The 27111-nt window shown below is 31.1% G+C and overlaps 1 protein-coding gene across 1 annotated transcript in view; it reads left to right on the plus strand.

The window, feature by feature from the left end:
• The window catches only part of LOC132726631 (uncharacterized), a 134826-nt gene that overhangs the window by 83323 nt on the left and 24392 nt on the right, over positions 1 to 27111 (plus strand). The window contains exons 85-113 of the mRNA XM_060711976.1: positions 224 to 388; positions 987 to 1242; positions 1626 to 1792; positions 2362 to 2532; positions 4686 to 4941; positions 5405 to 5565; positions 6579 to 6752; positions 8050 to 8305; positions 8600 to 8766; positions 11820 to 11999; positions 12493 to 12745; positions 13605 to 13768; positions 14317 to 14487; positions 15018 to 15267; positions 15745 to 15914; positions 16424 to 16588; positions 17133 to 17342; positions 17956 to 17998; positions 18393 to 18556; positions 18945 to 19109; positions 19398 to 19650; positions 20249 to 20412; positions 20877 to 21041; positions 21399 to 21651; positions 21967 to 22130; positions 22787 to 22936; positions 24355 to 24564; positions 25665 to 25707; positions 26792 to 26955. Of these exons, the coding sequence (XP_060567959.1) occupies positions 224 to 388; positions 987 to 1242; positions 1626 to 1792; positions 2362 to 2532; positions 4686 to 4941; positions 5405 to 5565; positions 6579 to 6752; positions 8050 to 8305; positions 8600 to 8766; positions 11820 to 11999; positions 12493 to 12745; positions 13605 to 13768; positions 14317 to 14487; positions 15018 to 15267; positions 15745 to 15914; positions 16424 to 16588; positions 17133 to 17342; positions 17956 to 17998; positions 18393 to 18556; positions 18945 to 19109; positions 19398 to 19650; positions 20249 to 20412; positions 20877 to 21041; positions 21399 to 21651; positions 21967 to 22130; positions 22787 to 22936; positions 24355 to 24564; positions 25665 to 25707; positions 26792 to 26955 (5274 nt within the window). The remainder of the gene's footprint in view (positions 1 to 223; positions 389 to 986; positions 1243 to 1625; positions 1793 to 2361; positions 2533 to 4685; positions 4942 to 5404; positions 5566 to 6578; positions 6753 to 8049; positions 8306 to 8599; positions 8767 to 11819; positions 12000 to 12492; positions 12746 to 13604; positions 13769 to 14316; positions 14488 to 15017; positions 15268 to 15744; positions 15915 to 16423; positions 16589 to 17132; positions 17343 to 17955; positions 17999 to 18392; positions 18557 to 18944; positions 19110 to 19397; positions 19651 to 20248; positions 20413 to 20876; positions 21042 to 21398; positions 21652 to 21966; positions 22131 to 22786; positions 22937 to 24354; positions 24565 to 25664; positions 25708 to 26791; positions 26956 to 27111) is intronic.

Here is a 27111-nt window from a genome sequence, read left to right on the forward strand (position 1 = left end):
TCTCAATGCATATTATATAGTTTGTTTGCTGTTTTTCATCATAGAATCTTAAGTAGGTTATTTCTCTTTAGTGCCTTTTTCAGACTTTGTTGTAATATACCAAAATGCGTCGATATTCATTTAAAAAACTTATTTCTAAACATAAACTACTACCTGTTAGCACATTTAACTTTAAAAAAAACAACAAAAACAAATGTCACTTACATATTTGATTTGGTTACAGAAGCTTTCAGTATTGAGACCTGGATGGAGTCAAAAGAACAGACCCTGTTTTCGTTTACACATCAAGGAAAGGAGCTGTTAATGGAAGCTCTTGGCTTAAACAAGTTTCTTTTAGAGTCTTCATGCCAAACCAGTGACTCTATTTATGACAATGGTGTGAATGATGGTTTGTATAGCTTTTGGTTTTGTCTTTAATAAAGTCATGATTTCAAAAGATTTTAAAATGAACATTTATTTTTAAAGTCCAAAGCATACAGTTTTGATGCCAGTTATATTGTGACTGCTTTTAGATTTTAAGACTATTTTAGTAAGGTACATTGTGTATGTTTAAAAAAACAAGTATAACTTGTGCAGAGATGCATCTGCAACACACACCAGGAGAAAAATCACACATTTCAACTGACAAGATTGAAGAATTAATCTACTATAATAAAAAATAATCATGCATGGCTTAGTCAGGAAAGTTATTGATGTCTTTTAAATTTGTTGTTGACTAACAACTTCTGGCAAGACTATTAGAATTAACTTATCCATCTAGACTATGCTAGATAACCCATACTTAGGCAAGTTGTTGTGACAAGACACCTGTTTTACAAAACACCCTGGAACAAAACAGCTCAAGATTTCTCAGTTAAGAGCCAAGCCCTTTTACCACTATGCAAGTACTTGATATTTTCAAGCATGTATATTTTAGCTCAGACTTTGATGACAATTTATTTTGAATTGTATCGTTAATTGATAGAACATTTCATTTAACATTTCAGCTTGTGACACTAGCACTGATATATTCAATGCCCTCCCATCAAACATCAAGTGCAGGATGTATTCTGAATGTATGATAACAGAATGCTGCTTGGGAGTTGATGAAATAGGGCAATCATTTAAAGTGAAATTGAACTTTGACCCTTGCAACTACAGGCTCACCTTGGAGATTGAAAATTTTAAACATGAAATTCCATTATTTGACTTCGAGTTTGGACAGGAGCATAGTTTATCATTGTATGGCATGATAAAAATATGGTAGGTTGCTGATTAAATCAGTGATCAACTTAATGAATGTACATACAGATTTTAATTCATATCTTCTGGTATTTTTTTACTTTCTTTCAAACATAACTAATGATATTGCTTTTATACACAATTCTGGACAGATGAGGGTGGTAAACTTTTTAAATTGATCAATAAACAATCCTCTTTAAAGTTAATTAGTTATAAAGTTTTGTTGTCGAGGTTTTTGATTTTTGTTTATTCTATAATTATGTTCATGTATGTACTAAATAACTTGCTTTGTTGTGGACTTAAATGTATATTGAAAGTAGCATAAATCTTGTCAAACTTCAGAACAGGTGACATATGTAAATCAAACTTGCACAGGCCAATCATTTTATCACATTTCTTTCAAGGTACCAGATTGATGATCTTGAGGTGGAGAATAAGTTCAGACTTGGTTTGAGTATTGAAGTATGCCTAGATATGACGACATGTCCATACAAGGTCTTGGTGCTGGACCAAGTAACTGTTCAGAAGTTGGAATGTTCAAAGGCTGTTCAACAAGTATTTTCTATCAAAGGTATGAAAGTATCAACTTGATATATCAGCATATCATGTTCTACATGTATATAAAATCATTGCATAAATATATATATTATGCTTACATTTGATATTTGAAAATACTGACAGTTGCTACACAATCTCCTTTGAAATGTAAAAATAATAACTTTTGAGTGCACATATAGAAGATATGTTACATTTTAAACTCTACATACTGTTGGTTAACACAGTATTATTACATAGTGTCATTAAAAAAACTGTTAAAAGAAAAGACAAAATCAACTTGACTTGTAATAGGAAATTTAGCTTCCTAAAGATATTTTGTGCATTTTCATATTTAAAGTAAACACATTCAGCAAGAATTTCATAGATTTATATAAATTTCTGCAATAAAAAAAGTATTTTGGTCAAAGGTGAGCATGGTATATCTATAGGCAAAATAAGTTCATCTATACACTAAATATGATTTACTCTTGGCTTCAAATATCTTCTTCAGAGATAATTTAATCAAAAATTACAATATTCCTAAAAATCAAGCTTTCTGAAATAATGTGATTATCATTTCAAACTTGCTTTTCTATCTTACAGACTTCTCAATAGTGACTTGGTTACATGAATTTGGTTTAGATGAAACTGTTACCACTATACCAGACTACATGGAGTCTATTCTTCTGAATGACCTTGACATTTTCCCTTATTTTGAATCGACAACATGCACTATTGGAGAATCACCATTTTATAACTCTGGATGGAATTATGGTAAGAGGCTTATAAAAAACTTAAAAGTTTAAAAGTGTTAAACAAAACCTTATGTTGCCAAAATGTTTTTATAAAAGCAAATTTTGGGCAAAAAATGCATGTAAATGGTAATGTCTCTTGACATTTTACAAATTTTTATTGTTATTATTGTGGCATGCTTGTTTAATTAGTTTCTAAAAATAAAAAACATACTCACAGTATATAAACAAGTCTACTTCCTTTTATTGCAAGGAAGATTAAAATTAAAATATAAAGGCTCCTGAGACAGGTACAGTGATCAGAATTCACATGTGTTGGTAATTGCAAGACAGGGTACACATTGAATTGTATCATACATGCCATATTTCCAGCCACCCAGATAGGGGGATTTGGCTTTAAAAAGCAGGGGAATTTGGACCAAAAGTAGGGGGATTTTTAAGCAAGCACAAACCAGTCATAATCTTAAAACGATGCAAACATTTAATAAAATTTCCCCCATTTTATTATGAAAATGAACATTTCTACAAGATCATTTGATATTTTCAAGTTTTAACATACATGACTGTGAAAGAATAATATGTAAACAATTGCAAATAAACATAGGTACTTAAAATATTTGATGTAAATAAAATAAGAATCCCTGTAAAACAAATATAATTAATTGCATGTTCATCATATAAAATACATTTTTATATCAGATATATATTGAATCATTTTAGTACAAATAACTTGAATTTGATGCATTCAAAATCATTAAAATAAATATACTTTTAACAGCCAACGTTTTTTCTCTTTAAATGAAAGGTAAAGATTTTTCTCTTTAAATGAAAGGTATCAACATTTTCACGGAGAATTTTTGTAGCCATAGAAAGGTGAAATAAAAAAATGTTGTCTTAAAATTTTTCCGTTGACACTTCATAAACAGTAAATTAAAAAAAAATCTGACACAAATCTTAATCCAGTTTACTCAGGTCATCCCTCAATTTGTTAACACACATCGATTGCCTTATATGGCAGTAGGGAGTCTAGACACTACGTCACTTGATACCTGTATGTACATGTAAATTGTGTAATTGATGCAGAGTTGTGTAAAGGTTTTTTGGAGTGTACTGACTACTGGATAATAATTGGACCTAATTATTTTGGCCCTTTGGGTGTTAAAACCGGTATTATTTATTATTTATCTGATTAAAACAGATTTTTACCTCTTTCAATCCCTCCTCAGTGTTTGTTGCTTACTGTGAGACAAAGCTAGTTTATATTATTTTTGCAACAACATAGATCACAGTTACATAAAAAATAATAGTTTCAAACATTGCTAATCTGTGATTTTTTGAGATTCTATTGCCTGATCATTATTTTTTTATCTGCACTTATCAACTTCAAAGACCCAATGCAATGGCGACAACAAACTCAAGCCCAACAAAAATTGATACGTCACACATTCAGTATCGGACGCTGTCATTGGTTAAGCACCTGCAATACTGACACTGATTGACAGGTTTATCAAAGGAGAATTTGTTATTCCTTGACAGCTGAAGTGTGTCGGAGTAACTAACAATACAATTATCCGTTAGACCCCTGCTGTTTAATGGGGAAATATTACTTCAGGCATATATAGTTGTAAAAGTTGTTTAAGTCTATTGTTTAATTATGTTTATTGGTAAAAATGATGCTTTAATTTTTTTGTTGGTTGAATTTTTGAAAATCGGGGGATTTCGATCCCACGGCGGGAGATCGGGAGACATGGTCGAAAATCGGGGGTTTTTGTCCCCCGGCGGGGGATATGGCATGTATGTTGTATAGGCTCGCAAGACAGGAGGGTACAGTGGTTTCGTATATCTACTGTGATATTGACACTTAGAAGGCTTGGCAACTTTATATAGTGTATGGTCTGTAGTAGGGTCCCAACCAGTGTTTGAAATACTTCACTGAGGGTTGGTCTTTGTTCTCGTCTCCTAAAAGTTGATAGTTTACATTACCTTCAAAGTCCTTAAAAAAGTAAGAAGAAATACTGGTCAAGGAAAATCAGTGAGTTTCTCCATAAATTTGTCACAGATGGGTCTTCTAATTTTTAAATCTTCTATTGAGTTCTTCTGCTGCCAAGAAGTATTGTTTTTATACTGGTCATTTTTTGGCATAATTTTTATTTTCTGTACAATACTATATTACAGAGAGTTGTGAGCTGGACACTTATCTACCAACTGATTTGAGTAACATTGCATGTGCTTTATCCTCAACATGTACTGCTATAACATGTTGCCTCCCTGTTCAATACCTGGATAGAAATATATACATTGTGGCTGATGTTAACCCTTGTACACAAGTAATGACCTTGGGTATAGAGAAACTACAGTTTTCAACAAGTTTAATAGACTATACATTTGGACAAAAGGAACAGATTTGGCTTGGAGGAGTTTTCAGACTTGAGTATATAAGTTTTTCGATTATATTTAAATCAATTTTGACATGCACATATTTCTTTCTATAAGTTTAGAACTTGCTATGTTATATTTAGGATAAGCTTAATTTATGTCATTATATAATTCATGGGAACTTTAAAATTATAATTATACCACTCCATATAATATGCTTTCAAAGCGCATACAAGCTGTCTATTTGACCCAGTGCTTGTGTTGCTGACAGCAAGAAACTAACCCTTACCATATATGTGATTATTTTGTCTGACTAGTTATGAAATGTAGGTGGTTCTGTCCACTCTTTTCTTAAAATGCATTGACTCACACCTAGGACCCTTCTCTAGAGTAGCTTAAAAGTATTATGTTTTATATCATAAAAGAATAGTATAAAACTCCCCTTTCACCAAAAAATACATTAATTTAAAATCTCAAGCTTTACAATATTTTAAAATTTTGCTTTGTTCTTGTTTAAGGTATACCATATATGATCTAACAAGCTATAATCAATATATCGTTACCATGGAAATACATGTATGCTGGGAAAAACATGCAAGCTGTGAAAGTTATTCACTTTTGGAGAACCACAAATTGCCTAAGCATGTATGCAGTCTGAAAAGTGATTTTATCATACAAGGTAATGCTACAATTTATCAAAGTCTTTTTGTTTAACCCATTACTTCATGAGCATTTTGTGAAAAATGGCTGTTTTCATCGAAAAGTCTCCCGTTACAAGTTCAAATTGCTATAATACTATAAAAACTGCTTCAACACTAATCAAACTTGGCACAAATGTTGACTGGACCATTGTCCTTGCAACAACATGCTCAGGCTTAAATTTTCTGTTACCATGGCAACGAGGGGACATCTCAAAATTGCCAAAAATCACTATTTTGCGTTGATTTTTTCCATCAAAATTTATTTCAAAGTGCTGCAACTTCTCAATGGATTGAGATAGAGTCAAATGCTTTTCAGCGTTGGTTACACGTTACCTTATGATCAATCTGGGGTCATTTACAGCCTCTCACAAGTCCAAAATTTTCTTGGCGATGAGGGGGACTCCGCCCCCTTCAAACCCCCCCAAACAGAAGTGGGCACATCCCCTTCTGGCAACCCCCTGATGTATCTTTTGGTTGGGGGGCCGCGCCGAAAAAAGGGTCACTTTTTTTAACAACATTTCTCAAACAAAAACAAATGTTTGGGGCCTAAATAAGGCATTTTTTCATCATTTGAGACAACAAAAGGGGGGGGGGGGGGAAAAAGGCGTTAAAAGGCGTGTATATGAAGTAATGGGTTAAAGTGTTGCAGCAGTTCATTTTTAGGTCATTTTGCACAATAAAAATGATTTTTCTTGAAAAACTGAGTGAGCAAAATCATTTATAATTTTACACACAAGTTATTGCAAAAGATTTTCAGTTCCATCATGTCAAAAAAGTCTTAGTGAAGTCTCTTTAATAATTATTATTCATAAACAAATTGTCATAAAATTTGATTACAAATAGAAAATTGCACTTTTATAATTCAGTTTGATCTCTTTTTGTATGTAATTTTCAAAAATGTGTAAATTTAAAAAAAGATTCACCTTTATTTATCAAAATGTAAATGTATGAAGAATATACATATAAATATTTTTGTTTATTATTTAAATAGATTTCTCAGTTACAAATTGGCTTCAAAATTACAACCTTGTCCGAGGTGACACACTTGATACAGACATTAGAAATAAATTACTAGCTGAGTTGGGACTAAAAGATTTCTTACTAGAAGAGCAGTGTAACTATGCAACCCTATCGGATGAAGTTGGGCAAAATGGTTGGATAAATGGTATTCATTTGAAGTTCTGTTGCATTTCTTGCCGCTTTACAAGCATGCTGCAAAGCTGAAATTTCCAGTTCTGTTTTAAAAGTTTGGAATATTTATGTCAGAGAAAAATACAGAAGTTAGCAATTTTTATGTGAACATGTACAATATTTTAGTTTACTGAATTTAATGCTTTGTTATTGTACACAAAAAGACATACAGTAAAAACTCGCTAATGAGACCAATGAAGGGACTTTACAAATCTGGTCTTAATAGCGGGTTGGTCTCATTAATGAGTTTGGTCAAACAGAAAACCAGGCATACCATGTACTGTAAACATGTTTAATTCTGGGCTGACCTATTTCAATTGAGAAGATATAAAGCATACACTATTATTTTTTTATTTTCATTTATTTTCTTTTACTTTTTAACATTGTAAATGTTTAAACTTCTTTAGAGGTACAAAATGTATTATGATTGTCTTTAAACACAAACATATTTTTACATTCTTGTTAAAAGAATGACATGACTTACTCAATTAAATCACCATTTTACTACAAAGCACACCGAACAATTAACCTTTAATTATTTTCACAGTTTGCATCGCCGATAACAACTTCAAAAACCTAATCGTATCATGTTTATGTTTGTTTAAAATTATGGAACGAAAGAGATAATGATAGCAGCAACACCTCTAAAAAACTTATTGAAAGTTTTCTGTTCAATATTTTGTTGTTTTAATCCTCCAGTTATGACATTAAAGGTGTGAAATTAAAAAAGTATCGACCATATTATTGATCATTTCCTCATTATTGACCTCTGCCGTAAATTGGATGTCGTTAAATATCGTAAAACTAGGACAACTGTTGTTTACACTACGTGTCAAAAAGATTTCAGCAATATACATGCATGTCAATATCAAGGTGAGAAAGTGCCCGCGGTCGTATTTATGGGTTTCCAAATGTACAGAATTTAGGAAATGGGACTGAATTTACTGGTCGTATTACGGAATAACGGGGTGGTTTCGAATTGGGGTAAGCGACCATTAAAATAAAGAATAAAAAGATCGGGTCTTTAAAAAATCGTTTGTATTAGCAGGTTGGTCTCGAAAACAGGGTGGTCGTAAAGCGGGTTTTTACTGTATATGAAAAGTGAAATTAGAAAAGTACAAGAACAAGAATTTAGATACATTCATGATCAAAATATAAACATTTCTGAAACACTTTTTTGACACTGTTTTAAAAGCAAAAAAAGATCACTTCTAGGTTCATTCCTTAATGTTGCATTGTTTGTCTATTGTTTGTCTATTGTCTCCTTTCAGAATGCCCAAGCACAGTAGAAAATTTACCAATGGTTTCAGATGGCATTGTGTGTACACTGTATGATAGCTGTACCTCTTTATCATGCTGCATGAATGTTGCTGATATTGAATACAATCTCAAAATGTCTCTATCTATAGACCCCTGTACCCAAATATTGAAAATCCAAATAGAGAAACTTGTAAATGAGATAACTCTTATTGACTATGATTTTGGCACGGTGGAGGAGTTATGGCTCTTTGGACTATGCCGAATAAGGTAAATATTTCTCTCATTATTATAATTTTGTCATTAGGAAGAGGATGTAATAAACTCAATGCATTCTTCTGAATCTTTATATTTATTTTGGGTATTTGTTGTAAACAAAGGAACTTACTCCCATTTTCTTTCTTAGTACAGTTGCATTATTTTGCTGCGGAGGAAAATCTTGCATTTAGTAATATTTTTACTTTGTTACTTGTGTTACAAGGTGAGAAAATTGTGCAGTCTTAACAGCGTTCAAATCTTATTGACGCTTGCATTAGACCAGTTAATAATTTTTTATGGTTTCAGATATGAAGTGTATGATCTTGTAGGAGAACGGAAATATTATATCAATATGAATATCAGCATTTGCTTAGAGGCTGGCATGGCATGTGATAATGTATATGTAGTACTTCATGAAACAAAACTTCCAAAAACAGATTGTGTATGGGGACCCCAGGCTTTACGAGGCAATGGTATACCAATTTTTTCTCAGAAATATCATACAAGTTTTAACAAGTTTTATAACAAGTTTATTTATCTTTTCCCAGAAGGTCATAGACCCATGTGGTATAATATGCAAAACATATAATATGGCAAACGTGCAAAACTGACATGATCTCATACATGCATTACAATAGCACATTTTACATAGGAAATGAAAACATATACAATGTATTTACCTATTAAATGATTTACATGCTTATAGTAAATCACATTTTCGTCGTATGTGTCAAAAGTATATATGCAACATAAGTTTTACGTGTGACAAAAATCAAATTGTACTGACTTTACATATTAGATTGGATCTATCGCTAGTAAAGAGGATAATTTGATAGATTAAAATCTTTCTCAATTGAATATTGAATTAAATCATGTTGATAATGAAAGTGTGAATTTTACATACATTTTATATACTGCCTATATTCATCATTGTTGTCAAAGCATTAATTGTGCACGGGAGATAATTGCTATGGTCTTATCGCTAGACCTGTACATCGAGTTATGTAACATCCACCGCACTTAAGCTTTAACAATATATTGATATACCATATAATTTCTTAGCATAATTAACTGCAGTTATCTAATAAAATGGAACAAATTTGTATATAAATGTGTACTGTCCAGACATTTTTTCTAATAAATTACTTTGTATGAAGAAAAGATTTAAAAAATTAAGGGGGATAATCTTGTCAAAAGCGAAATACAAGATTAGTCACCCGGTAAGTTGCTCTTTAGTCTTAAGATGTATGTTTACTTATGTGTTTCCTCATTCCCAGATCTTGCCATCAATGACAAGATTTGAGGAGGAACAATTAGATAACAGCAGTTTCGCTTGTAAAATATACATATATTTGAGCTATGAAACTATATTATATAGGATGAATCACACATTTATATGACTGACATAGAAGAAATATTACATATTCATATGACTAGCCTATATTGACCAACATGTCGATTGGGACAATAATATAATACGAGAAAACATACAATGTAGTACTATAAGTCTAGTTTTAACAAAAGTATAGACATAGTTGTAGATATGAAAATCATTAACATACTAATCAGCTCCATATAAAATATCTGAGCGCATCACGAATGCTTTTGAAATATATATACTCAGTTTTCTGATTAACAATTGATTTTCAGTATTCATTAATTCTATAAATTTAAACATATTTGGAGATCTCCAGTAACGAATTGGTATATATTGTGTTCTTAATTGAGAGTACATTCTACATTGTAATACAAAATGGAATTCATCTTCTAACACATTGCAGAATGTGCATTTGCGTTCATTTATAGGTACACTGACAGGTCTTGCCCATCTTCCTGTTTCAATACATAATCTATGCGAGGAGCATCGCAGTTTTGTCATACTAGTACAAAATTTTCTCACACCTATACATTTTAAATATGATTGTAGTTGAAATTGTGCAATACATCTGTAAAATAAAGCTCTAGATGAATCATTTAGTCTACCAGTCCAATTTTGAATAAATTGATCTTTAATTCTTTGTTTAACTAAACTAAGAAATACATTTACATTTCCGACATTTTGATAAAACCATGCATCATTAAGCCCAAGGTTACATAATAAATCTCTTACCAACGAACACCAGTTTTTCTTATTAGGAAATTGTTCTAAATCATTTTTCAACATTAGATATACCTTTGCTATATATTTGTTTTCATTTGTACATATAATTTTTATCCAATATTTAACAATGTTGAAATAACGTAATGACTGAAGTGAAAGTCTGCCCAGTTCACCGTATATGAAATCATTTTGTGTTGATTTTTTAACTCCAAGTAACTGTTTACAAAATGATAAATGAGTTCTTTCTATAGCATTACCGTGTATAAAACCCCACACTTCACTGCTATAATTCAAGATTGGTAATACTAATTTATCAAAAAGTTCTAAATCTATGTTGCACAGAGATATTTGTAAATTTATATAAGTACTTGTTCATTTTAAATATAGCCTTTTGTGCTTGACCCGAAAGTGTGTTTTGTGCTTCAGAAAAAGAACCTCCAGTAGTGAATACAATACCTAGGTATGTAAATTTATTTACAACTTCAACAGGACAGTTATATAATAAAACATAGTATCAGTAGACAATCGGCCGCCTTTACGAAAAATCATAATTTTAGTTTTATCAGTGTTAACAATTAATTTCCACTTATTACAATATTCATATAACATATCTAGACTATTCTGTAATTCATTTTCAGTGTTTGCAAATAAAACAATATCATCCGCATATAAAATAAGAAAAATCATATGAATCTTATATGAAATATATTCTGGAAATTTTTGAATTAAAATAAAAGCATAATGAGTTATAATAAATGTACATGTAGCTGAAAATGTTAAAGATAAAGAATTAAAATCTTTTCCAAGTCATGCTTGAATTGCTTGTGTTCATCAATATTTAAATTCACAAAAACACAAAAAAAAACAACTTTTACTACGACAATTTAATGCAATGATTAAAGGAACAAACCTAAAGACATAAAATTTGAATTTCTTACATAGATCAACTGGGGGACTTAAAACAGAAAGATATTTAAAATACAAATAACAAAATAAAATAATCTGAAATCAAAAGTCGTGTTTTGTATCATTATTTTTCCGTTATTGGTCATTTTTCCCAATTAGAATAATTTATAATTTAGGGAAAACTTGGTGACCAAATGGTTTGAAATTATATGCACAAGATATTTGTCTAAAGCTGCGTTAAATATAACATTAATCTTGAAAAAAACATTTCCAGTCATGTTTTGTCAATAAAACCAGTGGAGTTGGTTTAAAAATTAAATAACAGTAAGAATTACATTTAAAAATATATTACAATACAGATGTTATGTAAATAGCAATATTGAAGAAGAGTTGAGGAAAAGTTGAAATAAGAAATCATAATTGATATTTAGCATTGACATGAAAGTCTAGAATTCATCATAGATTTAATTGGTTGAATAAAAAGTGGTAGTCTAATACTATAATTTTTAACTCCTGCAGCATTTTCACTTGCTAAATGGCGAGAGGAGTTTACAGACCAATTACCAGATGATTTATCTAATTGGCCAGACTATGCTCAAAAACTTCTCTATGACGATATGGGAATTGCTGATTTCCTACTGGATATACCCTGTATATATGGACAAAGTCCCTATGATTATGTGAATGGCACAAAAAATGGTAAATATTTTTGGCTTATATTTTATAATACCATGGCAGCATGTATAGTTGAATAAGAATACACTTTCTTGGTAAATATTTAAGAGTTAAACAATTTTCCCTTTGATACAGAAACTTAAATACTCTTTCTTATATGTCTGATCATTCATGTTACTTAAATGTAGAAGTAGATATTTATGATGGGAAATAATTGTTTTGGTGGATTATAAGTTACTTTAGCTAATGTAATGGTCACATTGAGACCTTTAATAAGGAACAAGTGGGATACTAGGAGATACCTTCCTTTGCAAAACTAAATGTATAATGTCCTTATAAATTCATTAAATAAGAGGACAGAAGGGCAAGAAATTTAAAACTAGCATTAGTAATCACTTGAAATAAAAGTATGAAAAAAAAAGCAAAAGATCTCAAAATATTTTATTTACCTGAAATCTTACATTTTAGTTCCTTTGACCTTTAGGATTTTAATGTTTGCTATTTTCTTATTTTTCAGAATGTCCATCATATGAAGGCTCCCTGCCATCACTGGATCAGGTGGCATGCCGATTTGGGGAATCATGCTCCTCTATTGACTGTTGTCTTAACAAACCATCTATGGAAAGGCCAATTCGTATTCTCTTCAATATAAATGCATGTGAAATGTATGTCTCTATTGGAATAGAAAAGTTCACCTTTAATCTAAGTTTAATAGATTATGAATTTGGTACCGAGGAACATTTTTGGCTGCAGGATATTATAAGGATAAAGTAAGTGTACCTTTGTTTTAACATACCTTTCTAGTCTTTACTGTAATCAAGCAGAACTTGTGTGACACATTCGTCATATTTTGCAATTTTTTATCAAAGTATTCTTGTTGAAATGTCAATTATCTGTTTTAATTTTACTGATGTGCAGTCAGTAGAATGGCTATGTATACAGGTTACATAGAAATGTGATGATCATTGAGCATGTCTATACATGTTGCATAGAATTGTGATGATATGATCATATGTGCCCATGTTGCATAGAATTGTGATGATATGATCATATGTGAACATGTTGCATAGAATTGTGATGATGTGATCATGTGTGAGCATGTTGCATAGAATTGTGATGATATGATCATGTGTGAGCATGTTGCATAGAATTGTGATGATGTGATCATGTGTGAACATGTTGCATAGAATTGTGATGATATGATCATGTGTGAACATGTTGCATAGAATTGTGATGTTGTGGTGATCATGTGTGAAAATGTTGCATAGAATTGTGATGATATGATCATGTGTGAACATGTTGCATAGAATTGTGATGATGTGCTGATCATGTCTGAACATGTTGCATAGAATTGTGATGATTATTTAGTTTGTCTTTACAGGCTGCATATGTCATGCCCCATATTTTCAACAATTTTTTTTAAGTTAAGCATATTGTTAAGCACAATGTAAAATGTTTCCAAATTTTGTTTTTTTGTCATGTAAGAACAAGTTTTTTTGTTCTTTTACATGTTTTTCAATCCATGTATTGCATGTTGTTTTACTTATATTTAGAATACCAAGGTTGTATTTTCATTCAGCTTTTCAGAAAACCATTTTTTTATTTTTGCTAGTTTTCTCTCTTCCACAGCTTTCAACTTTTTGATTTACCTGAAAATGAAGCAATGGTTGTTAATATGGATGTCAGTATTTGCTTGGAGTCAGATGATGTCTGTGGATTTACTAGAAATCTTTTGTCAGGAGCAACATTTCCAATACCAATATGTAGTGTGAATGAAGGTTTCAAAGATGAAAGTAAATATCTATTCTATAGTATTTCATATTCATGTTTTTCTTTAGAAATGCCAGGTTTTCAGCAACTTGTTAAATTGAAGGATGAAGTTAATAAAGCTAGGATGTCCATAAAGGACTAGCACTGCTCTGTCTTTTGTGACTGTTCATTGTTTATGTTAAGGAGTGGATGCAATATCTGTTATCAAACTTTTAACAGGCTTGACTTGATAAACAAATAAGGATAACTAATTGCATCCAGAGTTAAACATTTTTAAAACTATTTTTAGATTTGAGAATAATGGATTTGGTGATTTGTATTATTGTAGTCAAGGTAAAATTGCATGAATTGTTGTTGTTGGGGTTTTTTTTATAACGAAAGACAAAAACAACATTTAGCTCATATTATTGCAAAGCTTTTAATGCATGCTACATATAGTATTAATTTTTATTAAAATATTGAGTGTTAATTTACCCTTAAGGTAATTTTTTGAACAATATTAAAATAACCAACCAAGGTGATTTAGGAAATTGGTGTATCAAACATTAAAAACTTCTATTTTTTTGTTTAGGTTTCTCATTAACAAGCTGGATGAGTAATCATGGATATGATGAGGGGGATGTTATAAGTATGCTGGACAAATCTATTCTGATGGATGAACTAACGATTGCCAAGTATTTGTCAGAAAACCAGTGCAATCCTCTCCAAGTTAGGAAGCGTCGAGCACTCTCATCTACATCAGGTATAGATCCTTAATATCTGTTTTCTTTTCTGTTTTATTCTGTGTAAAAGTATATAGATAAGTTTTAAAGTCATACCACTCTTTAAAGTTAGAGGGTGACTTTTGCACTTTTACTGTGAGATGAAGGCTTTAAGCCCCTTTGTGTGTAAATTTTTTACATGTAGACACTTGATCAGAATTCAGATTTACCAGTCTTGAATAAAGTAATTAAATATTGAATGAAATATCTTGTTTGTTTATAGTTACTTAATTTAAAACAGTAGCCGTAATGTAAAATTATCTGAAATGGTAATATTTTATAGTTACCAAAAGCTTTAAACAGAAACTGTAATGTGAAAGAATCAATAATTTGACATTTTTCATCATGTCCTGTATTTTATAAGGAAAAAAAGTTGATATGACCCTGTGCCACTAAATATGTCATAATTTAAGATGGAAGCTTACAAGAAATATTTTATATTGTAAATGATGAACTTGGCTGTATTGATTGATAGAATTTCTCAATTTACCTGTGTTCCTATTCATTCCAGGTTGTCCACTACAAAACAAAATGCTAGATCTTCCTGAAGAATTGGCATGCCATGTAACAGAGTGCTCTCGTGTTGATTGTTGCATGAGTGTTGATCCTCTACAACAAACATTTGGAATAAACATTGACATTGATGCTTGCAAACCTAGCATTGTTATACAAATAGAAAATTTTGTGATTAAATATTCACTTATTGACTTTGAATGGGGAACTGAGCAAGAAGTGTCTCTGAAAGGAGTGATTAGAATTGTGTAAGAATTCCTTGTTTTATATGTTTGATATGCTTTTACTCTGAATTTTTTTTTTTATTGAACATTCCCTGCTTCAAATTTTTATATGTCCATCATGTTGATTAAAGGAATTTAAATTATACTTGCAATATAAAATATGGGCTGACATTAAAATTCAGGTTTGCCTAGATCTCCTTTGTGTCATAGGGAAGTCATTATTATTGCTAGTTTTTAGACTGTTCAAGTAATTAAACATTGTATTATTTCGATTTCCATATTAAAAAGATGGATAGGAATGGCATAATTCTTTATCATTTCAAAAAATAGTTTTTTATGCACAGAATTTATTGAAGGCATGTAATCTTCATACACCAAAAAAAAAGAACTATCTAAGTGACAATTTCCTATATTTTATTTAAGCTACAATGTCTTTTTTTATTTAATTATCTTCATTATATTTGAATATTGAAACCTGTGAAAATAAATATTTTATTTCAGATTTACATTAGAGGAGTTAGATGGTCAGAATGCTTTTATCCTGACGTTAGCAACCAAGGCATGCCTGGAGTCACAGTTACCATGTTACATGGAAAATACTATTTTCAACAAAGCGATATTTCCAAAAACATTTTGTGATTTTGATGTCACAGATTCATTTGGAATACCAGGTTAACATGATTTTCTAAAAGCACAAATTAATGTATTCAGATGTTTTTAGTCATTATTGATGATTTGAATCTTCTGTAATATATATATTCAAAGATTATGTCATAAGTTCATACTATTCCTAAAGACATTTACAAAAATGTTTGCAATTTTGATTTCTATCATATTTGGAAGCAGTTCAGCTGTCTAACCTTCTTCTTGGATGTATGTGTCTAAAATAATGCATAAAGGGACATATCATTTCTTCCTTTTTCAGTAATGCTGAAAATATTTAATATAAACAGTGCTTGTGTAGCTTAAACTTTGATTTAAAGAAAAAAAAGAGACCTATAACATGATATGTCAATGAAAAAAGTGTAGACAATAAATTTTATAATTCCTAACTCAAGGTCCAATAGCAAATTTTCAAAAAAGATATCACAATACCAGATGCTTGACCATGTAACCTGATTGATGTATATAAAGAAGTAATTTTGTGTGTGTGAATATTACGATCATCTTACAATTTCAGAATTTTCCCTTTTGGAATGGAAGCTTAACCATGAAATTCCAGTGACATCTGTAATTGAGCCACCTAACACAGACATTTTGTTTCATGATCTCGGATTGGCAACATATTTACAGGACACAGAATGTCAAATTGACAGGTCAAGTTCAGAGAACGGATGGGTTAATGGTATGTTTGTGAAGGCTTGTTTAATCACTATTGTGATATATTGAGTTGAGTTAACTGCATTCAAAGTATGTACCAGTATCTGCCCTTCTTTGAAACTGGAACAATTTATTATTTAGTGCATAAAAATTTTAGCATGAAACTACTTTAATTAAGCATCCAAGGTCAGATTGCGCAAAAATTCAGCCTAGCCTACTGGATACAGATAGCATAGGCAGGTGTGTTATTGCTATAAGTATTGAATGCCTTTTCATAGTTTCTTTTGAATGAGTTATTGTTGTTTACAAAAATAATTTTAAATAAGTTAAACATGTGCAATAATCATATTAAAACAGGAATATCAGTCTTGTATAAATGGTATATTATTCATTTGCTATGTATTTTTTCATATTTTGGTAACCATTCTAAATATATCTACTTTATATGTTGAAAGGCAAACAATGTGATCTTTTTTTCCATTAATTTAAAACTTATACATTTTGTATAAAGTTTCTCCAAAAAATGCAAAACAAATAGTATAGGTCGATATGTTTTAAATATATTTCAGATTGTCCAGATCTTGATGGTCTTGCAGCATTACCTGATAGCATGTCATGTCAGTATTCCCAAAGCTGTTCAAAACTGGATTGTTGTTTGCAAGAGGTCAATACAGGGAGGAATATATCTTTTGGACTTGAGGTCGACCGTTGTGACCATTCTATTAGAAGTTACATAGATAACATGGAAATGACTAAAAGTTTCTCCAATTTTTCATGGGGTTTGTATAACTATGCTTAATTCAAGATAAATATATCTTTAAAACTGAATCTCTTATAATTGGTATATGTAAAACATGTTTAAGTGGTTTTGCTTTTTGACTTTTGAATCACTTGTCACCCACTGTAGGTTTGAATCCTAGAGTGTATTCTTTGCTTAATGAGGGTCCATCCCCCTCTTTCAGGCACTGAGAGTATTAACCCTGTTTGAATCCTACCAAGGGCACGGAAATCATTTATATGATTTATCTATCTAGCTTGTGTTGCAATATCAGTGATTGTACTATCTCACTCACATGTTCCATAAAAAATGAATAGAGGAACAAAAGAGGTCTGCAGGCATAAATTGAGCTTAAAAGTAGCCATATGGTAACATTCAAATGTTCATGTGTTTAAAGCCAAACAAAACTATGATAAATTAAGATCAAGCATTTGTTGCATTTTCCTTACATGCATTTATCCAGTTTTCAGTAGAATTTGTTATTACTGGTTAGTTATCTAGGAAAGCCAGTAAGATGGATTGACCGCCAGATTATGACCAAAAATATTTGTTAAAATTTCAAAAAAATCAAAAAACAAAAGAACAGTTTTACAAAAAAATTATTTTTGTCTTAGATGAAACAAGACAGCTGAATTTTGGAGGAATAGTTCGACTCAAGTAAGATCTTTCACATTTTTAGTTTTATTACATAAAATTCATCTTATTCAATTAATATTAACACTTATCTTTTGAGTTTAATGTTTTTATCGTTGGAAAGCCTTGTATAATACAAAAGCTTAATCTAAGACATTTTATTTAAAACTGGTTTTCAATAATTCAGTAATTTATACTAAGTCATAAAGTATTAAGATATGTTCAAAATTTATATGATTATATTTTAAACTTGTTACATTGATAATATCTCTTCTTGACTAAGACAAAAAATGGTGTTTAAAGTGTTTTGTTATTCTGATTAAAGTGTTCAGACATAATGACTTGCCTCTTTCAGTAAAACATTTTACTTTATTATAAATAATGCAATGTTTCTTGTTTTCACTGTTTTTCCCCCTAGCTTTGATGTTCATGAACTGAAAAATGAGAAGACGTTTGCGCTGTCAGCAGAACTGAAAGTTTGTTTTGAATCTTCACAACCATGTGGACTGGATGTGGAATTGTTTAGTCAGATGATTATTCCAAAAGTTCAGTGTGTGTGGAAAAGAGATTATTTTGTCCCAGGTTTGTAATATAATGTTTAAATTAATGTCTATGCCTTTGTTGATGACAAGTTTTGAATACAAAGGAATCCTGTTATCAAATTGTGGTTTGCAAAATTTAAGAAAACTAAACTTCAAATGTTGTCACTTATATTCTTTTAAAATTACCAATATCACATTAACCTGATGTGATTGAACCCTAAAAATGAGGAATCATGTCATGACTTGCTATTTTTCAACATGTTTTTTTAAAGTTTTAGAATATCATGACTTAATCTTGTTCCAGGAGTATATAAAGCTCACCAAAGGCTTCCTTTATAGAACTTTCATAGATTTGTTTTGATTGCTACAAGTCTATATATGAGTTCACTACCAATGTAAGTTTTTAAATCGTGAGATTTATATTTCAGGTTTTTCCTTACAACAATGGCTGTCAGACAAGGATCTTCAAAATGCAGATTACCCTCTGGATGAATATCATTCCTCTATATTACTGGACTTACTGAATTTGTCTCCTTTTCTGAAAGATGATGCATGTCTTCTAAACACTACTGATACAGAATCATGGACAAAAGGTAATGTGATAAAACTTAAAAGTGCACATGTTAAAGTCACAGGGAGATCTTTAACAGAGATATGAAAAAAATCATTTAGATACAGTTTTATTGAGCTTGTCATGAAAAGTGATAATTTTTTTGGCATAATTTTTATGCCATGTAAAGTTAAATGAAATACAGTCAAGTTTATTCACCCTTCTGACTGTGTTAACATAGATCAATAATTTCTAAACCTTGCATAACTTGGTCTAAGAATGGGATGTCTTGAGAGCAGCTTTTTGTCTATATCTTTTATCATTTATTTAGGTTGCCCTAGGACAATTGAAGTACCAACATTGCCTGAAAATCTGCAGTGTCGCATATCAGATAGCTGTACCCAGGTGGATTGTTGCTTATATGTTGACATTTTTGACCGCGGCTTTCAAATACATGCTAATGTTGATCCGTGCACATACCAAATGACTTTATCAATAGAAAACTTTGAATATACAACACAGCTTTTCAACTATACATGGGGTGAGATCGAGGAAGTATGGTTGTTTGGAATTCTTAGAATAAGGTATTTTTATTAAAATTTATTATTTTGAATTAAAATTATTTGAAAATTGTTTCTTTTTTCTGAGGGGATTGGTTTTTTCTGATGACTACATCTTTACCCTTCACTTATAAGTTAAAGTTTAGTTTCCATGAGGGATGTTGAATCCTAGCATGTTCCTAATGAAGATAATCGATCACTAATGAATGTAAGTGGTTCTACCCTTATGCAGCCTGAAGCAATGACTTTATGGCAAATGACATATTCTGTCACATGTAAAGTATGCAAATTAACATAGCATAATAACTTTAAAACCAAGCCCAAAATGAACAAAAAAATATCAGTATAAAGCCTATCTTTGTAATAAAACATAGTATACAGATGGATAAAATATAAGGCAGTTGTTCATTTCAATATAAACATACTTATTGTCTAATTATTATGTTAAAATATTTATTTTTCGTAATATTTTTAAACTGTGTATCAAGTAAAAGTGCAACAATTCTTTCCTATGCATCGAAAACCAGTTTTGTAAGCACCTATTTGATTTCCAGTATCAACAAACCCACGAAATTAGGTTTTAACTCTGGCAAATCATTAAACTTTTTCCTTTTTCTAAAAGGATGTCAGTCCATGACCTGGTAGGTGAAGCAGCATACCTGACCAACTTAAATGTCAGTGTTTGTTACGAGGCCAATTCTGCGTGTCACTCTGAGATTACTATATTGGACAATGCCTTGCTGCCAAAGATGACATGCCAGTGGGATAATGATTTTGTCAATGAAGGTAATATAAAATAATTGGGCAAATAATGTCAACTAAAGTAATAGTTAGGTACCTAGGCATAGATAATACCATAGAAACTTGGTACTCATATTTGATTTAATGGATAACTTGTAACTTTTGATCCTTATAATTGCAACGATAAGAGTTAGGAAACACACCTGGAAGCAGAGAAACATACTTTCATGAAATCGAGCAGATACAGTTCTTATAAAATGAATCTGTTTTGTTAAAATATATCATGACACAATACTTGTAATTATCATCTATTTTATTCAAATATATCTCGACAAAACTGCATTTCAAATGGTCTATGCTTATCTTTAGAAGAAGTGACATGTTTAATTGTAACAATATAAAAAAATATATATATATATAAATATTTTTAAATATGCTAGAGAAATTAGAAAAATCAACCAATGTTTCTATGTAAGGCATTAATACAAGGCTTGCTTATTCTTTTTCAGATTTTAGTTTGGATTCATGGTTGGAAGAAAATGGCCTCGGGAATGCTGATGACATGGATCCTAATTGGATCAGAATTCTCTCGGATGATCTTCATTTGACCCAATACTTTGATGATGAATGCAAATTTTCAGATTTCAATGCATCTCAGGACATGTGGGATAATGGTATCTTCCTTATAATTTTTTTATTGATAAGTTAATTGCAATTATGTGACCTACTCTCCAAACATCTGTAGAAATAATTTGCAAGTAATTGACAGAGGATGGTTTTAATTTGTTTCCACAAGTTTTCTTTGCCTATCGGTAAATTTTAAGTCAAGTCAAATTTCCTTTATTACACACATTTCATGTTCATGAAAAACAACTTTGTGATTTAGAATAATCACATCATCGATAGCTGATTCTTTTGCTCATGGCATTGATTTCACATTCATGTTTTTATATGAATTGCATATTGAACAAAAATCAATTTTTAATAGTTTATGAACCATATTTCTAATTCTAAAATATTTCTCATTACAGACTGTCCCTTTGACATACAAACTATTGAGCTTACTGAGTCCGTCACTTGTCACATTCCAACATTCTGTACCGGAGTTCAGTGTTGTATAAGATCGGATGTGTTTCAGAGAAATATTCAAACATTTGTCTACCTACATGCATGTACTAACATCATTGAAATAGGAATAGAGAAGATGCAGTTCTCATTAGATCTGAACAGTTATGACTGGGGAACTGAAAGAATGGTTAGTCTACAAGGGGTCTTCAAGCTAAGGTGAAAATTAATTTTTCATTGGAAAAATTATTTTGTATGAACTGATGCTATAGGCATTTACCCATATTTGATAGTTTTTATACCCTCACTATTGAATGGGGGTGCTGTCATTTAGATTGGCCCTTGTCTGTCACTCTGTCCGTCTGTAGACTTACAAAACTGTGGAATGTAACTTCCAAGTGGTGTTTCATTGTATAATATTATACCTGAATTGAGGGTTTTTTATATGATCATTTAAAAAAATCAATTTTTGTCTGATATGGAATATTTTGTTTTATTGATAATTAATTATGTTAAATTTTAATCTTACTATAGATTCATCATTGAAGACTTGAAAAATGAAGGTGTCTATCAAATGTCACTAAGCTTTAGTATGTGTTATGATTCACAAGCTGTTTGTGAGCCATTTGTAGAGATATTCAAGAACACCAAGCTACAAAAACCACTATGTGACACCAGTACTGGCTTTAAAATCAAAGGTATGTTTTGCAATATAATTATAATATGTATCTTATAACAATTGTTTAAATAAGAATCCATATCATAGACCTAAATCAATCAATTGCATATTGCTTCTGTTTTGAATTGATCCAAATTTAAGTGGTTTAAAAAGTTGATACAAATTATCATCCAGTAATACAGACCATGTCAGCTTTATAAGCTATTCTTGCTAATTATTTACCAAAAATTATCTTTTCCATTGTTGTTCTTTGGAAGGCCACAAAGTGGCACAGTAGCAATGAATGCAAAATGAACAGCAACAAAACCTTTGATACGGGAGGTTGACATTGCCAATAAGTGATGCCAACCCACAATGAAACGGAGGGCAATGTTAATAAAATTGCTGTAAAATGTTTCTGTTGAACAAAGGGTATATAAAGATGAGTGCAGAAATGTTGGTCATTGATCTGACAAAATTATTTCATTAGGTACGAAATCTGTGATCAAGACACAGTCACCATCCTTGTTTGGTTTGCCAGTCATCTGTATATTGTCTATTCTGGCTCTATGTTGGAGTATTTAGTAATTGCTGTAACAAGAACTTTGTTGATTTCAGAGTAAACTAAAGTATTCCATACTTTATAAGTCTAAAATGAATAAGTTCCTTGTTGCAGAAAGATCATATTCTTTTCAGATTTTTCTATAACAAATTGGCTAGCAGTTAGGGGACTAGAGGGAGGAAACCTTGATGCCTTAGATCTCTCACAGCTCTACAGTGACCTTGGCATATCAGTTTATATGAAGGAGGATTCCTGCTCTGTTGGGATGTCAAACTGGACTACTGGTGAGTAAGAAATATAACTCTGATAATTATGATAATTGAATACATGCTTTCTACAATGTATTCTTTTGATCTTAGCACATGTTTTACACTGTGTTATGTCAAGTTTAAACATTGGCCTTTTGTTCTTGGTCACTAGAAGACTCTATCTTTCTGATTTTGAGCAAAGCAAAATAAACTTTGATCATTAGTTCAAACTTGCCTATTAAAATTATTTTGTGAGACAAGCTTAAAGGAATTACACTGAGGTCAGAACCCCTAAAAACATAAAATTTGAATTTCTTACATAGATCAGCTTGGGAACTTAAAAGAGAAAGCTATGCAAAAGATAATGTAGAAATGTATTCAGAAATAAATTGTAAATCGTATCTTTGCATTATTCTTAGCTTGATTTGAATGAAAAGTGTTGTATCGCATATCAGTTTTGGTTTGTTTGAAAAAAAAGAAAAAGTAGCTGTTTTGGAATAATGGAGTGAGCGAATTTCGGATCTGAAATTTGCACACAAGTTATTGTCTAGACCTGCATCAAACTGAATATTGATCTCAAAAAAATATTAACAGTCCTATCATTTTACAAAACCTCTGTGGAGTCCTTATTAACCCATTACCCCATGAGCATTTTGTGAAAAATGGCCGTTTTCATTGAAAAGTCTCCCGTTACAAGTTCAAGTTCCTATAAAACTATAAAAACTGCTTCAATACTAATCAAACTTGGCACAAATGTTGACTGGACCATTGCCTTTGTAACAACATGCTCAGTCTGAAATTTCCTGTTACCATGGCAACTAGGGGACATCTCAAAATTGCCAAAAATCACTATTTTGCGTTGATTTTTTTCATCAAAATTGATTTCAAAGTGCTGCCACTTCTCAATGGATCGAGATAGAGTCAAAGGCTTTTCAGCATTGGTTACACGTTACCTTATGATCGACCTGGGGCCATTTTTAGCCTCCCACAAGTCCAAAATTTTCTTGGCGATGAGGGGGACTTCTTCAAACCCCCCAAACAGAAGGGGGCACATCCCCCTTCTGGCAACCCCCTGATGTATCTTTTGGATGGGGGGCCGCGCCGAAAAGTGGTCAATTTTTTAAACAACATTTCTCAAACAAAAACAATTGTTTTGAGGCCTAAATAAGGCATTTTTTCACCATTTGAGGAAGCAAAAAGGGGGGGGGGGGTGAAAAAGGCGTAGAAAGGCGAATATATCTGGTAATGGGTTAAGCTTATATTAAGCACTTGTAAGATGGCTTCCTACATTGAACAGTACTCATTATTTTTAGGGATAACATGATTATGTTGCAAGAATGAATGCCTTTTAACTGTCGAGCTTGTCTGGGTTTCTCCTTGATGATGTAACAAAATTTTACTTAAATACTCTTGTTTTTGTTGCACTGTATCTAGCTGCTTTCATTGATATACAGATTGTCCATTAGATGTTGATTTACCAGCATTGCCTCCTTCAATAAGCTGTCATCTACACTCAACATGTAATGCTGTCACATGCTGTATAGTATCACCATTACTTCAACGAAACTTGATAACCACATTCTCAGTAAACCAGTGTAACATGAAATTGACAGTTGCTATAGAGAAACAAGTTTTCATTGTTCCACTTCTTGATTATGAATGGGGTAAGTATACCATGTAAATAAGGAACAAAATGATAAAAGAAGAAAATTCATTTTCTCACGGAAGTATAGAAGAAATTTACCTAGATATAGGTTAGAGTTATCCATATTAAAGTATGCAATTATGACAATAATTTGTATTGTATTTACATAGGATTACATTTTTAGTTATACTTGTTTATTATAATTATTCCTTTATGGATATATCCTCAAGGTACTTTATACCGGGAGGTACTTTGTACCGGGAATGTCCAGATATTACAAACAATACTTACATAAAAAATATCTTTTGTATGCAAGTGTTTTTCACATTAATTTCATACAAAATACAGCATTTTTTGAAGAAAATTCAAAGTTTTAATAACCCTATTCACATAAATGTGTTTTACGTATAAAAACCAGTAATATTGCTAACAATTTGGACCCAACATGATATTTTAAATGTGTGTGCAAATGCTTATCAAATTGTTACCCTTTTACTGTGTGATAACTGATAAATATTGAATAGAACTTTAGTATCATTAACAGTAATGGACCATTTACATATGTTTTTAACTTTTTATTGATTGCTTAAAAGTCATTCCTGGTATTAAGTACTTAAAAACAAAGATGGCTGCCACTCATATGAGGTTATTAACAGAACTATCTTTTTGATGTATAGTTAAAATTTCTTTTGGATGATTGTTATTTTCATCAAAAAATGGTTCCTTCTACAGAAAATAACTATTTTATCCTAGATTTTTTCTGTATTATATGATGGTGGGCCTAATAAGGCTTACACTCCCGGTAGATAGTACAACCAGGATACATTTCTAAATGACTGCTTAAAACAATTCCTATATGATTATCTGTCAATATGTTTTCACAATGACAAAGAAGAACACTTTAAAGTATTTAAACGATTGCTGTATTGATGGTGTAATATAACTCGTTCTTTTAAGGTTTTCTTTACTTTAGGATCAGTGGTTCTGTCATTCAGATTTTATATAATAATTTTATGCTTTTTATTTGTTTTTCTGTGTATCATTTTATAATTCAAGAATTGAATCGATACCTGTTAAATTGTACTTACAATTAAAGCATTATTTTATATTGTATTACAGGTGTGTCAAAAGAAACAGATTTATTTGGTGTTGTTCGAGTAAGGTATTGCATTTAAATTTTATGAAACTATTATAATTTATTCATTCATGTATATGCATGAAATTGAAAAAGCATATGAAATGTAAAACTACACATCTGTGGCAGATTTCCTTCTATTGTTTTCTAGAAAATAGTAAATTGTCCTTTTCTGAAGTATGAATTTGTTTCTTGCAACTCATTGTTTTACATATTAGAATTTGATATTTTTAGCTCGACTATTTGATAAGAATAAGTAGAGCTATTGTAGTCACCCGAGCGTCGGCGTCTGCGTCGGCGTAACCACTTATGTTAAAGTTTTTGTAATAGTTCAAATATTTTCAAAGTCCATTGACATATGGCTTTGAAACTTTGCACACTTGTTTGCCATCATGACCCCAACCTGTAGACAGGAGGAGGTAACTGTATCAAGCATTTTGACAGAATTATGCCCCTTTTTCGACTTAAAATTTACGTTAAAGTTTTTGTAATAGTTCAAATGTTTTCAAAGTCCATTGACATATGGCTTTGAAACTTTGCACACTTGTTCACCATCATGACCCCAACCTGTACACAGGAGGAGGTAACTGTATCAAGCATTTTGACAGAATTATGCCCCTTTTTCGACTTAGAATTTACGTTAAAGTTTTTGTAATAGTTCAAATATTTTCAAAGTCCATTGACATATGGCTTTGAAACTTTATACTCTTCTTTGAGAGCATAATAGGACTCTCTCCAAGGCCTATAACTATAATATGGATTTAAAGAAAAAATTTGCCTTTTTCTCTACTGAAAAAAAATTTACCTTTTAATTAAAGTTTTTTTTTACTATCAAGCACTAAGAATAGTCGGGCGTTGCTGTCCTACCGACAGCTCTTGTTCTATTCCCTGTACTGACATGTACAGCAATAACAGAATGGGCATACTTGTTAAAAAGTTTCACAGTTAAAGTGCTAGAGGTTAAATACAGATTATGTTGAATTATGATTTGCATTTTGAAACTATGTTCTGAAAAATAGCTCAAGTATCATAAGCTTTTGAGTTATGCTATCAAAGATTAGTTCATGATATATCATAGTTCATATGATAATATGAAATCTTTACATTTCAGTTACAACTTAGAAAATCTCGACCTGGCAAACCAGTTTATATTCAACCTGGGAATAAAAGTGTGTTTGGAGGCAGATTCAGACTGTGAAACTGACAATGTTGTTTTAAACAATACTTTATTAAGGAAGCTGCCCTGTAACATGGATATAGGTTTCATAGAAACAGGTATATGTAAAATTGTTCTTTTTCATGATGTTGACAGCTATGTATTTGACACAATTTCTTTCATGCGAGGAAGCTTATATATATAGCAGGCTTAGAGATAAAAGGTTTGATGTTGTTTTTTCAGCCTTAGAAATCTCTTCATTCACTATATGAACT

Source organism: Ruditapes philippinarum, unplaced genomic scaffold, assembly GCF_026571515.1.
Source record: "Ruditapes philippinarum isolate M1 unplaced genomic scaffold, ASM2657151v2 ctg1393_1_1_1_1, whole genome shotgun sequence".
Classification (NCBI taxonomy): Eukaryota; Metazoa; Mollusca; class Bivalvia; order Venerida; family Veneridae; genus Ruditapes; species Ruditapes philippinarum.